This window comes from Carex rostrata, chromosome 7, assembly GCF_964058835.1.
Source record: "Carex rostrata chromosome 7, lpCarRost1.2, whole genome shotgun sequence".
In the NCBI taxonomy this organism is placed as follows: Eukaryota; Viridiplantae; Streptophyta; class Magnoliopsida; order Poales; family Cyperaceae; genus Carex; species Carex rostrata.
Window position 1 is genome coordinate 905,457 of NC_135924.1, and position 13,677 is coordinate 919,133.

General features: G+C 36.4%; 1 protein-coding gene across 1 annotated transcript; it reads left to right on the forward strand.

Moving 5' to 3' along the window:
- The first annotated feature begins 4,814 nt into the window (after positions 1–4,814).
- Positions 4,815–8,094, forward strand: LOC144556624 (putative GPI-anchored protein At3g06035). The gene is made up of 4 exons (XM_078305009.1): positions 4,815–4,968; positions 5,468–5,629; positions 6,857–7,068; positions 7,632–8,094. The coding sequence occupies exons 1-4, from the start codon at positions 4,815–4,817 to the stop codon at positions 7,698–7,700; spliced, it is 597 nt and encodes a 198-aa protein (XP_078161135.1). The 3' UTR covers positions 7,701–8,094.
- Positions 8,095–13,677: the final 5,583 nt, after the last annotated feature.

Below are 13,677 nucleotides of genomic sequence, written 5' to 3' on the forward strand. Positions count from 1 at the left end.
TTGTTAGAACAAAAATAACGAGTTTAGCTACACGTACTTCTTCCATTGCCATATTGTTTGAATAAAACTTTTAGTAATTTAGTTACACCTTGGAAATCCAATCCCACCCTTTCCATTAAAAAATTATGTACAAATTAACAAGTATCGTATCACAAGTCTATTTGTATGAAGGTCTGTAGTTTTTTTCAATGTGCACAGTAAAATGCACCTTGTAGATTATTAAAACAAAAGTCTTAAGAATGAGGCAACTAAAAGTAAAATGAAAAATTAATGAAAATTGAACATTAAAAGAGAACTTACCAATGGGAGCGCATGCAACCAACCATGAAGGCACCATTCTGTTTTATATAATATAAAGACATAAATGTTAAAACTATTTAAAAGTTACCATGATACTTCAAAGAACTACACAGTTACAGTGTGCTGGCACAATTGTAATGGATTGTTAAACTTGATTAAGCAACCAAAGCATGCAACATTTTCAGAAATTCACATACTAGAGCTGAAATGGATAAAATAAAGCTTAATTATAAAATAAATCAGTGTCAAATGAACAAACATTGCCAATTGGGTTAACTGGGACTTGGCATATTTTGGGGATGAAACTATAATCCTTGCTATATGTATAGCAGTACATAATTATACTAGTTAAAAGTTCATGCCTATGCACCGCTTTATTTAATCATTTATAAATAAGAAAAGTTCAATCATATAAACCGTATAGAAAAGAAGTGAAACATGATAATATACTTTAACTTTAAAAGTTTATAATGCAATTTTAACTTAGACAGGTACCTGCACCGCTACCAACTCAACCTAGTGGTACTAAAATTAAGAATTTGTATCTCATCTTAATTTACTAATATTTCACACATTTTTCAGAACTTCTTCTCAAATAATATTACCTTAATTAAAACTACACTGAAACCACAACCGTTTGGTGAAAGAATCAATCTAAAACCATTTGTCAATTAAAAGTTATGAGTAGTTTCAGTTTGTGACAGATTCTGAAAATACTGCAACAGAATAGGACTGGACTGCAAAGTTTCAGAGCAGTTCCTGATCTGATCGGTACCAGCACATATCATATAATTCAAGCCTTTCACATAATACAGTGTCAAAAATTCAAGCCCCTGAGATAAAGCATTTACATTTTTAACAAACCTAAATTTTCACTCTAAGAAAAAGAAATAGAAGAATAATTACCTCTTTAAAGGATTCGATATGTTTTGGGTGACAAAACGTGCAAATTCCTAGCTTGGCGGATGGCTTCCAATCGACGGAGCTACTGCCTCATAGAGCTTTCTAAATGCCTATTTTTAAATTTTAGCAAATTAAAGCTCTTCTTATTCTTGAGATTTATATAAATTTGACTATAGAAAGAAAGAGTTCAAAATGCATAACTACAATTGATACAAATGTACTTTTGTGAGATTTCAATTCAAATGCAGAATAAAATTAAAATTATTTCAGCACAGCCTCTATTGATCATACCTTTAGATTCCTAACTCAATAAGGGCAACATGCTGGTATGAAAACTGCCTCACACAACTTTTGCTCAAAAAGTCCATGTGAAAAGTTAAAACCTGTACATATGCAAGTTAAAAGAACATTGAAATTTGTCCCTCTAATAAACTGTCGGCTAGCACGAGCTCGACTCCTTTGTAGCGTCCTAATTTTGCTCTTTGTAATTGGATCATAATTTTTTTTAAAATATATATTCCTTTTAGTTTTATGAAAAAAGACTAATTGCCTTCTGAAATTATCCTAACACATTTAGACCTGGCCAGACCAGTACATGTGCAACTAGCCTGTAAACATTACAAATGATAAAAAAGAACCCGCAGTGAGGTTAGTGAATGGAAATTTAATAAATAACCAATGCATCGGAATTTGGGTCCACAGTTTTCAGTAAAAAACCAGGCATATGGTTATATTATGCATATCGTATCGATTAAACATATGGTTATATTATGCAAAAACACCATGTGTCTAAAGTTTGTGTGGTTATCCAAATAAAAATGACTATATGAATTATGCCACCAAAACAGCCTCAAGTTAATCTTGACCATATAAACATTGTGAACTAACCATTTCTTGATGCATTTGGAGCAAGAGTAGCGCTTCCTACAAGCGAAGCACTTGACGATCGGCCCGTTTTGGTTCATTTTGAGTTGCTTTTCTTTACTGGTGGAATTCCTCCAATTCTTGAATAGGCTCCAACGTGGTGCTGATCGAAAGACGTGCTGTACGTAGTATATATAAAAATTGTCATTATAAAAATAAGACACTAACACAAATCAACATAAAGTAAGAAATAACATGTGCAATAAACATGTTCCACCATCTCCTATAGGCACGAGCTTAAAGCTGGGGTAATCCCCAAATTTCATTAACATAAACCCTAATCCCCAAATTTAATTCCACGAAACTTGAAATTACGAAAAGAGAACGATAATTTGAAATTCTCCAAAGTCACCGTTGATTTGACATCCCAGAAGTAGGGTTAGGGAACCCGGCCGTCGACGAAGAGGTCACCGGTGCCGCATGATGATGCGGCGGTGCTGACAATCCCACGGCAGCTTACATCGGCAGAGTCCTCAGGCACTGAGGGGTGGCAGAGAGAGGTCACCGGTGCCGCGTGATGAAGCAGCGGTGCTGACAATCCCATGGCAGCTTGCATCAACGAAGTGCTGAGGTTGAGAGTCAAAGGGTGAGTAACTGGGTGCGTCTGTGAGAGGAAGACTAGTTAAACCCTAGACAAAAATTCTAATGGACTTGGATAAAACGAGGAGAGCGGCGGGATAATGAAATTTTGGGAGGGAAGTGAAAATGGAACAGCGGGATAGTGAAATTTCGGGGAGGGAAGTGAAAAAAAGAGAGGACAGATCCTTAGATGGATTTAAGAAAAGAAGCGAATTCATATGCTCTGAGGTAACATAATATTTGCGTTTAGATCGGAACCGTCTGATCATTATTATGCACAAATATTAATGAAGCATGTGCATCATCTAAGGTTGGATTTAAACAGAAATATTATATTACTTTATAGAATAGTGACTTCTTACCCACAGGCCACAGCTATTCAGTGAAATGTATCTGGCGCTAGGGAAGGAAAAAATTTCGGATCCGGACAGATCAATTTTAGCTTCGTGCAGCACAGTAAACATAAAAGCAGTCTTCAATTGATATATTTGGTGCGTTGTTTATAGTCTAAACTGCTCTGTTCCTATGAAAGAAAGAATCTCCTCTAACTTTTTGGAAACATTAGACAGCCAATACAAATTTGAGTACATTTTGTATTTTAATTTTAGTTTAATTGATTTGTGAATTGAAATTGCTTCAAAATAAAAATTTTGCAAGATATTAAATAATTATTTTTATAATTCTAATTTTGAAAATTATATGTAATTAGTATGTTACTGTTGTGATTAATATAATATATATTATGGGCTCTTATACATGGTGTAATGTTCAATTATTATTTTTTTGTTAAATGGTAGTATATGAAATTGATATTAATAAAATTTATGTGACAATATAATTAATGCTTGAATATTGACAATGCATCAGTAAATGATTTTTAATATTGAAATTTTATAACATCATGCATGATGCATCAATGACTTGTGCCATATAAGAATGTACATAGGACTTGAACCCTTGCTGTGTGGGTTAGTGAAGGAACAGAGACGAATGTTGTTCGTTAATTGATCGGAACCGTTCAAATGAAAGAGTGCTACATTTATTTCACTGTAGTAAAGTTTGATATAATTCGAGAATCATTTACCTATCCATCCAAGCGACATAATATAAGAACATCGTACGACTATAAATAGTTTACTTTGGATCGAAGCTTACAATTATTGGGGCTTCAAAAATTTTATGTTCTTAAGGTTCCATGTTTTTTCTTGATCATTTTAAAAATTATTAGGCATCATTTCATTGCAGATCGACCGTTGACTGCTCATGCAAAAATGAACGGTCCGCATTTTTTTAACAATTTGAATAGGTTAATAATTATAAAATTGTTCAAAATTGTCAATTATAGATTTAATTTGGCCATACAAACAATAAAAAAATAGTTTTTAATTTTTTTAATTTTTGTTCATTATAATTTATGTACATGCATTATCAAACAGAAAGGGCTATAAATGTTAGCCGTTCGATCAGTGATGTAGCATCCTGATCTCACTGGAGTCATCCGTTTCACCAGTTGTGGGTAAGGAGTCGTATTCTCTGAGGTAATATGATATTTCTGATTAATTATGGGGTAAGATGATGCACTGGATTGATGTCTCAAGATGTGTCTTTACAATCGAACTGCCGTAAATGAGATAGACTGATCATGTTACCTCAGATTATTATTTCAATTGAGTTTATAAGTCAGTAAATGTGATACAGAGAGGAATTCACAATGTATAAGGTATCTCAAGCGGTGCCTTCTTTTAATATTGCACAAATCTTTACAATGACTGGATCTAAACCGTTATTTGAGGGATTGTACCAATCAATAAGCCCAAATAATACCGACCCCCGAAGCTAGAACGAATCTCAAAGCAGCTGAGAGCACATATCAAATCGTAGAGTAGAGAGAATGTATTGCACACATTGGAGAGGATACGACCCATACATAGATCCAGAGTTATGAAGGATGCCAGGACTCAGCATTTTCTCCACTCTCCCAAATATCCGATCAGTTCTCCCTTCCAAATCATCTAACCAAATCTGTGCGTTTCTCAGAAAACCTCAATACTTTGTCGATCGGGTTTATTCTAGCGTCGCCCCTCACTCTTTTCTCTACCAAAACCAAAATGATAAACCCTAACGCCGATGGCTTTTCACAGGAGCGGAATAAAGTCTCGGGCTTGGTCGTCTCTCCATCGATCGACAGTAAACTAGTAAGTTACGTTGCACTGAATGTATTTCTGTTTATCTTTGTTAATTTTGAGAGGAACTTGTTCAATGGTGTGTTTAGTCTGTAGCAAAGGGTTGCAAATTGGGGAAAACTTGTTCAATATTTATTATGATGCCTAATTTGGTAGTAGAATTCTCTTTTCTAGGTTCTGTTATTGTAGCAAATCTCTCCAAATGCCTAATTTGCCTATGGCTGTAGCAAATGTCGCTAGACTCACTCTAGAATGAACTTAATTTGCCTAATATAGCCTATTTTACCTAATTTGCCTAATTTGGCAGTAGCAAGAGCATCCGTTTCAATGAAAAGGCATGATAGCCCAACTGTGCTTCTTTTTTTTGCCTAATCTGAACAAAATGGTTATTAATCCAAGCTTGATCAAAACCTTGTTATATGCTAATTGCATATCTGGTTCAGTAATCAGAAACTTCTATTTTACGGATTTATTGGAAATTGCTCCTCTTTGGGTTGATTGTACTTAATTAAAATATAGCTATTTTTTATTTTTTGTTAACTGAATTATTCGTTAAGCATCATCTTTTTAATCTACAGACACATGCACTCAACTTTTGAAAGGCATCAATTCATACCGAGCATCTCTCAACCTCACAACCCTAACCGGAAATTCAAATGCTTGTTGCTTGGCTGAGCAATTAGTAAAGCAATTCAAGGGTCAGCCTTGTACCAACTCAACTGGTGATGAAACTGTACCGGGTACTGAACAAGAATTCCCAAATTATCTTTCCTACCTTTCTCACTGTCACCTCAATGTCACTGTGACATAAGATGCACAGGTCATGCCGGCCTGTGTTCAAGGCTGGTATCTGATGTTGTGCTTACCAATTATACCAAGTCACAGTACAATCAGTACTTGAATGATACCCAATTTGTTGGGGCCGGTATTGCCGATGAAATCCTTCTTGTTTCTTAAAAAAAAAAAAGGTGACTCAGTTTTTATATCATGAGGATTATGTCTGGCACATGACCTAGAGATATTATTTTGTTATTTGGATCTCTCTCTAGTTGGACATGGTTATCTTTTTTCTCAATCAGACATATAGTTGCATGTACTTGATTTAGTGATTTCATCATGTGTTTGTGTTTATCTCTATGATCAGAGTATAATTGTTGTATAATGGTGGTAAGTTGAAATTGCATCTTAGTTGAAATATTTAAAAGTTTACTATTACTTCTTAAGGACCTAAAAAACATGAGTATTATTAATATAATTTCACTTCTTGTTCATTGATGAAGTAACATGATCTCCATTTCTGGCATCTTCTTAGGTTCCTTTTTTATGCGCACATAAAGGAAAGGAGCGCAATTCCACTTGTTATGTTGAGAATTTGATTGGGATGGGTCATTACGGCGGCATCTGTAAGTGATTCACGGTGCATTCTTGAGACAGATGAAGGTTCAATGTACCATCTAAAAGAAAAGAGCCTGATGTGAATTAAAATTTGATAATCTAAATAGCATCTTTATACTCTTTTTTCGGACCAAGGGAATTTGAAATGGAATAGTTTAGTTATGCCTCAGCATTGCTTATTATGTACTTCAAAAAAAACCTTTATACTGCAGTTCAAATACATTATATACACTAATTAAAGCATTTGTAAGATGTAATAAGAAAAATGAACATTTTATTGTTCATGCCTATAGATCTGTCATGTGTGTATATCTCAATTGAAACTTGATCAATATATGTATGCAAGTAAAAAAATCCTTCCATAAAAATTTAGGATCCTAATTTCACTTAAAATTTTCAAGAATTAGTCTTTCTTTAAGTTACTTTCCGAATCTGTCTTATAGAAGGTTTGATAGAGTGTCTTATATGGTGTTTATTGAATAATTTGTGGTATGATTCTCCTACTTAAGTTCTTTTGTATTCATTAATAAAAAAAATTCAGTTTTAATAAATTCTTAATTTCAATTTTTCAGCTGGTAGACAAGGATCAAACCGAGCAATAGTGTTATTTTGGGCGGCAATAAATGAAAGAGATCGGGTCGACATTGCATTAAAAGATATGGCCATAGTGATGAAGCAGCAGAATCGAGCTGAAGAAGCAATCGATGCCATCAAGTCTCTCAGAAATCGCTGCTCTCATCAGGCCCAAGATTCCCTTGACAACATCGTCTTGGATCTCTACAAGGTAATTCCTTCCCTGACATTTTTCTGAATTCTTACTGATCTCTACCGATTATTAGACAAAATTCCCTTGGATTATTATAATGTGCTTTTATTGATGGCAAGATTTCACAAAAAATAATGAATTAGAACTGGTATGATCTGGTTACAATATGGAATTTGTGGTTTGTATTTCGATATAACAGCAACACACAATAGCAAATACTTTTGACTAAAAGTTTGGTATGTACCAGTTCGTACTTGTACACAGAATTATTATTTACTACATAAATTTAATGTATGCATTTGTATGATTGATCTTGTGTAATTTTTTTTTGTTTTTATTCGATTATGAAGATGTCCATATTATCATCTAAGATAAGATGCCTCACTCTATTGTAGATACATGAAACAAGAAAAAAATTAAAGAAGTGTCTGGCACTAAACATTACTTGTTATTAAGTTGTTTATTTAAGTTGATTGTGTCATCAGGTTTTTTCTCTAAAGATGATAACTATTTATATACTGGACACACATTGATTAGTCGAGTTGTAAATGTTGAAATTATCAATATGGATTTTGACCTAGGAAGTTCTACTGGCAAGGGGTCGCACTACAAAATTTCTGACAAGGGGGATGGGTATTTGCATATTGTAGATTTCAACATACGATCAAAAACTAGCAATTAATAGTTGAGGTTTGGGGCTTCAGTGGGACATGGTTGTGCGATCGTATTTCCTGAAGTATGATATGGGCAGCCGGGACATGGGGTTATGGTGCTAAAAGAATAAGTGGACGTTATTGGGGGATACTACCACTGGGAGGGGGCTCATACATGAAATGGTTACGACAATGTACTTAGACCTTATGAAAGGAGCAACAGAGGGCACTTGCTTCAGTGGATATTGTCATTCTGTATTTTTATCACAGTGTTGTTCTCTTTGTAAATAATTTCAGTTTGTTTTTGTTGTACTAGTATTAGTTTTAAGTTTAGGTTAAGATAAAATGTATAGGCTTGTAAATAATTCCATGACCTCATTTTATTCAAAAAAGAGAGCTGACATTGCTTTTTTTTATTGCCTCTTGGTCCAGTAATTGGAGATGGAAGCGTACAAGGAAATTAACAAATTGTCTGAAAAATTGTAGGTGGATTTTTTTACACTTTTTTTTGTTTTGAGAAAAATTGTAGGTGGATATTTTACACTGATTAAATTTTTACTGATCATAGATTTATGAAATTGTGTGTTGAATAATGAGATACTTTGATTTTGTAAATATGACACTTGGATAATATGATATTATTATTGTGTTATTTAGTAATATTTTTATATATTTTAGTATGATTAATTGCAATTGTGGGTGTTTATTGTACTATTCTTATTGTTGTGATTTATTATTTTCATCATTCAAAGGGGCATCTCAAATAAACAAAAATGTTTCTGTCTCCAGGAACTAAACTTTTCCAACAGTAGACTCATAAAAATATTATGTCTAACTATAAAATAATATAAACTGAATCAATAAAATATTTTCAAGGGTGTGCTCCAGCATTTCCATGGGTCTCAGCATAAAATAATATAAACTGAATCAACGAAATATTTTCAAGCATATTGTGCTCCAGCATTTCCATGGGCCTCACTATAAAATAATATAAACAGACTTATCAAAACATTTCCAAGGGTAGTCCCTTGAAAATAATATGGGCTCTCAATAAAATATAGTATTCGTTCTGTTTAGCGAGTCATGGGTCGTGCAAAAATATTTCCAAGAGTGGATAACAAGCATTTTCAAGGGTTGGCATCAGGGATTTCCATGCGCTACTATTTCCAAGGGCCTACCCTTGAAAATAGTTAAATGTGTCAGCAAACTCAATTTCATTTCCAAGGGCCCTTTTTACTCTTGAAAATACAGATGCTACCCTTGAAAAAAGCGGAAATTCTAGTAGTGTACGGCTTTGGTGGTGGATGCCCCCTTGGACTTCGGCGTGGCACATTTGAAGGCGGCCACGGCCATGTCCTCCTGTAGTTGGGAGGAGGCCTGAGATAGCCAGGAGGGACTTCGAAACCGGGGGGGAGTTCGAAATTAACATCAACCTCTTCGGGCGGGACGTAGCCGGAGGGCAATGGCCACGGCACATTTGAGGGGTGAGCACTGCCGGCCGGAGGGACTTCAGCCATTTCTACTTGCAAACCAAAATTTATATAAATATCTTGATCGAACTAGTTTCATATAGAATTTTGAAGAGCCGTTTCGTCTTCTAAGAATTTTAAATTAATAAATATTTGCACACGGACGTTTAATGAAATATCCGTGGAGACATTCTCTATCATTTCTAAACGGTTTTTTACTTAAACATCCGTGTAGAAAGTTAAAAGATTTGCTATTTAAACTGAAAATATGCTTTTTAAATAATTATCTAATGGAAGTCGGAACGACGTCGCTTCAAACTCTGAAATTTTATTATTTATAAATATTTTAGATGCAAATTAAGTTTAAAAATATAAAAAAACATAAAAATATGTCTTTACATTTCGAACTTCCCAAGGCGCGAATTTGTTTCCGCGAACGCATAGAATTTATACACGGATTATTAATGAAATAACCGTCTAGAAATGTCTTCCTTCACGGATGTTTAATTAAATATCCGTGTATAAATGTTTTGCGCGAAATAAAATGCGCGCTGGGTCGGCCTGGTCACTTTCTTTTCAAAATCCCTTCGTCTCCTCTTAACCCTAAACCCACGCGTCTCCTCCTCTCTCTTTCCGTGGTTCCTCTCTCTTGGTGCTGCCACTGTTGGTGTTTCGCTCTGTCCTCCTGTAGTTGGTGAACCTCTAAGCTCCTCTCGCTCGCTCGGTAGATTGTAGAAAGAACGATGACACATTCAGGTGAGGATAATGTAGAGAATGTAGCTGTGATGGATAATGTAGAAGGAGAGAATGTAGCTGTCATGGAAGAAGAGGTCTCGCAGGCTCGGCCTGAAAAAAGGAAAAGAGGTCCGACAATGTGCAAGAAGATCACTGAGCAGAAGGAAATATTGCCAATCGAATTCCACAAGAACGGCTGTGCGACGGGTGATAATCGGGCAAAGTACTCAAATTTTTGCGCCTCCACGGTGAAGAAACATGCATCTATCCTGGTCGAGCGCTGGGATCAGTTTGATCAAAAGAAGGACAAGGACCAATGGTGGAACATTGTGAAGGTAAAGTACCTAACAATTTTTTTTTTTTTTTGGAGTAGATGAACTTACATGCAGTAGTTTCGTTGTCAATCAGGACCAGTGGAACATCGTGGACGACCCAAAAGACAAGATAAAGGGAGTGTCTTTGAAGATAATGAATGAAGCTTGGAAGCAATTCAAGAGCAGGTTGAAAACAGTTTACATGGATCAAGGGAAAGATCTGTTGCCAATGTATCCTTGGCTGACACAAGAGGTGTGGGAGGAGTTCCAAGCTTTGAAGAAAACAGAAGAATTCAAGGTATGTAAATTTAGGTAACTCATTACAGCATCTCCAACAGTGATTGCTTATGGATTGCTTATGCTGATGCGTCAATTGTTTCTGTAATTGCTGAGTTGTACGGCTATTGCTTATTTAGCAATTGTTGGAATTAATTTCATAATTGCTAATTTAGCAATTAATTTCAATTGCTGGATTGGAGATGCTCTTAGTTTTTGTTCTTTCTCAATATGTACTCATCTTCCTTAAGTAATGGATTTACTTTGATGTTCGAAGAAAAAAAGTGAGAAGGGCAGGAAGATCGCCAAAATGAACAAGTACCCGCACAAATTAGGGTCAGGTGGTTACAAGGGTAAGTCGAAAGAATGGGAAAAAATTATTTTGAAAAACCAACAGTCTGACTCACCCGTGGTTAAGATAAAAAATCCTAGGGGCCAAGATTGGCTCATGGGAAGATCTGAGGTAACCGTTGAGGGGCGGATAGTACTCCCAAAAGACGTGGAGCCCGTTGCTCATAAAATGGTAAGAGCCTTTTGTTATAACTGTGTCATTCAAACAAAATCATAACTCTGTGTACATTACTTAGTGTTTTGTTATAACCAATTTTTTAATTAACAGTTGGAGATGGAGGAGGAGGTCAATTCTGGTGCCCGGACTGTCGCAAGACAAGAAGATTCCTTGTCCTTGGCGCTCCCGAATCCAGAACACACCGGTCGAGTTAGGGGCAGAGGGGTCTACACGGGCTGGAAGGAGGAATTCGATGGAGCAAAACCCCGGAGAAGACCTCGTGCCAAGGTCAACAAAGACGAGATGGAATCAAGGTTGGCGCAGGTGCGCCAGGAGGTACGCGAGGAGCTTTCAATGGAGTACAACCAGAAGCTGGCTGAGCTGGAATCAAGGATGGTGAACCAAATGCACCAAATTAGGCAGCCATCCGAGGACCGACCTCCCGTTTCTCCGGGAATTCGGCGAAGCAGTCAGGCATCCGGGACCGAAGTGATAGGCGGCTTGGACAATCTAAAGGTAACCACTACTTGTTCATAATCGAAAGGTATTGTTGATTCTCGCGGTTAATTCACTAGACAATATTATTTCATTCTAAAGACAACTAATTGCTGATAATTATTGCAGGAGGCCACAGCATGCGACCTCGTCATGTATTTCGGTACTACTCCTCTGACCATTGCTAAGGGCATTGTATATCCTCCTGCAGCCGGTGATCAGTTGAGGCCCAACTATCTCCGCGTAGCGATTAAGAAGATCACGCAGGATTGGGCTGTGAGAATACCTCTTCCTGTCCCTGTCGATGAAATGGTGGTGCTTGATGATGCCCGCTATTCGACAGTCTAATGGCCGAAAAATCAAATTATTTTGGACAATGTACGTAAACTCCAAATTAATGGGATATCTTATTCAAATCATTCTTTTCAAATACTTGAAAAAGACATATACAAAATTTGATACAGATACGAAGAGGTGAAACAATCAATGAGGATGAAGCGTTGTCACCGGTACGGGACATGGAATTATACTTGGTGTCTGTTGCGCCAGAAGTGCCTGATGCGCCAGTGGATGCGCCAGTAGATGCGCCAGTGGATGCGCCACTAGACCGTACGGGGCTCACAGCAGAAGAGGTTAGCCGTTTGCCTGGTCAGTTGCAGACTCTCCACGCCCACTTGATCAAGGCACCCAAGGACATGACGGCTGTTACCTTCAGTGTCCCCCCCGGTATGTTTCTACACGATGGCAGGGAGGTCGTGCTGCCTTTCACAGAATTCAACGACTTTCTACAGGGCGCCTCGTCAAGCGATAAATGGCTCGATGTGGGAGTCATCACCGTTTTCCTCATGTTAGTGACCAATCAATTATTTATATCATGTGTATAGCACTCAAATATATACTCTAATGTAAAATGATGATTTTTCAGGTTCCTAGTCCAGAAATGCCGTGAGACCGCATCGAAAGGTAAGGTGAACTTGTGTGCACTTTTGGACCCCGGCAGAATTAATGGAAACATGTTGGAATGGTATGAGGATGATTGTGTCGACTACTTGCGTAAAGCGATGCATCATGCTCGTGGGGATCAAAAGAAATTTCTTCTCCTGCCATACCACCAAAAGTAGGTTACTTGTAACCCTTAATTGTTTATATTTTCAGTTAAACAATTACACAATGAACCATAGCAAACAGTTGTTTCACCATTACATGCTGAAATATATATGTCACTAATTTTATGCTAAAGTACTACAATTCTTCTCCCCCCACAGCTCCCACTGGTGTTTGTTGGTGATTGTGCCACTTGAAAATACAATTTATGTCATGGATTCAAGGCGGCCCGACAAATCCATCACCACTCAGCAGTCCAAAAGAGTCATGACTGTTATAATTAAGTAAGTTATCTAAATATCACTTGGTTTGATTTTTTTTTTATAATTGTGGAATTGCTAATTACAGTCACTCAATTTTGTAAGGGCTTTTCGGCAATATCTTAAAGAGGGTGGAGTGCAGAGCACGGGTAAGAGCAGAAATAAAATGAATGGGCTCTGGAAGGAGGTGAGCACACTATAATTTTATAATTTCATATTTTTGGGTTCAAAAATTTATTGTCATTCTGACATAGGCTGCTGAATGTAAATATCAGTGCCCGCAACAGATTGGCGGTTGGGAGTGCGGTTATTACACGATGATTTTTATGTTTCACTTTGTTGAGAGCATACAATTCAAATGGCCAGCATATCCGGTATGTAATTCATATGTTTTGCCTTGACTTGTCCATACAATTAATATTGATTTCCTCTAAACTTGTTTTATTAGTTGCATTGTTATAATTGCAATAATTTATTTCTATAAAGCAAAACAGAGATGTAGTTGCCGTATTTTTGTAACTTGCATGTTTCGAATTTTTTGTAGTATTCACCAGATTCAAAGAGTTACTCCAAGGAGCAGTTAGATCACTTTAGATGTATGTGGGCAGATTTTTTTATAAAACAATTTTGTAAACCAGAATATGGATTTGTATGATCTTTGTATAATTCAGTGTACATGAATTTTGTATTAATTTTTGATATAATTTGGAAATTTCGAAAATTTACCGGTTTTGGTATTCTTATTTTGGAAATTCTCTGTTCTAGAATTGATCTGATTTTAAATGGCTGGCAAAACTGGAGGCTAGCCAAAAA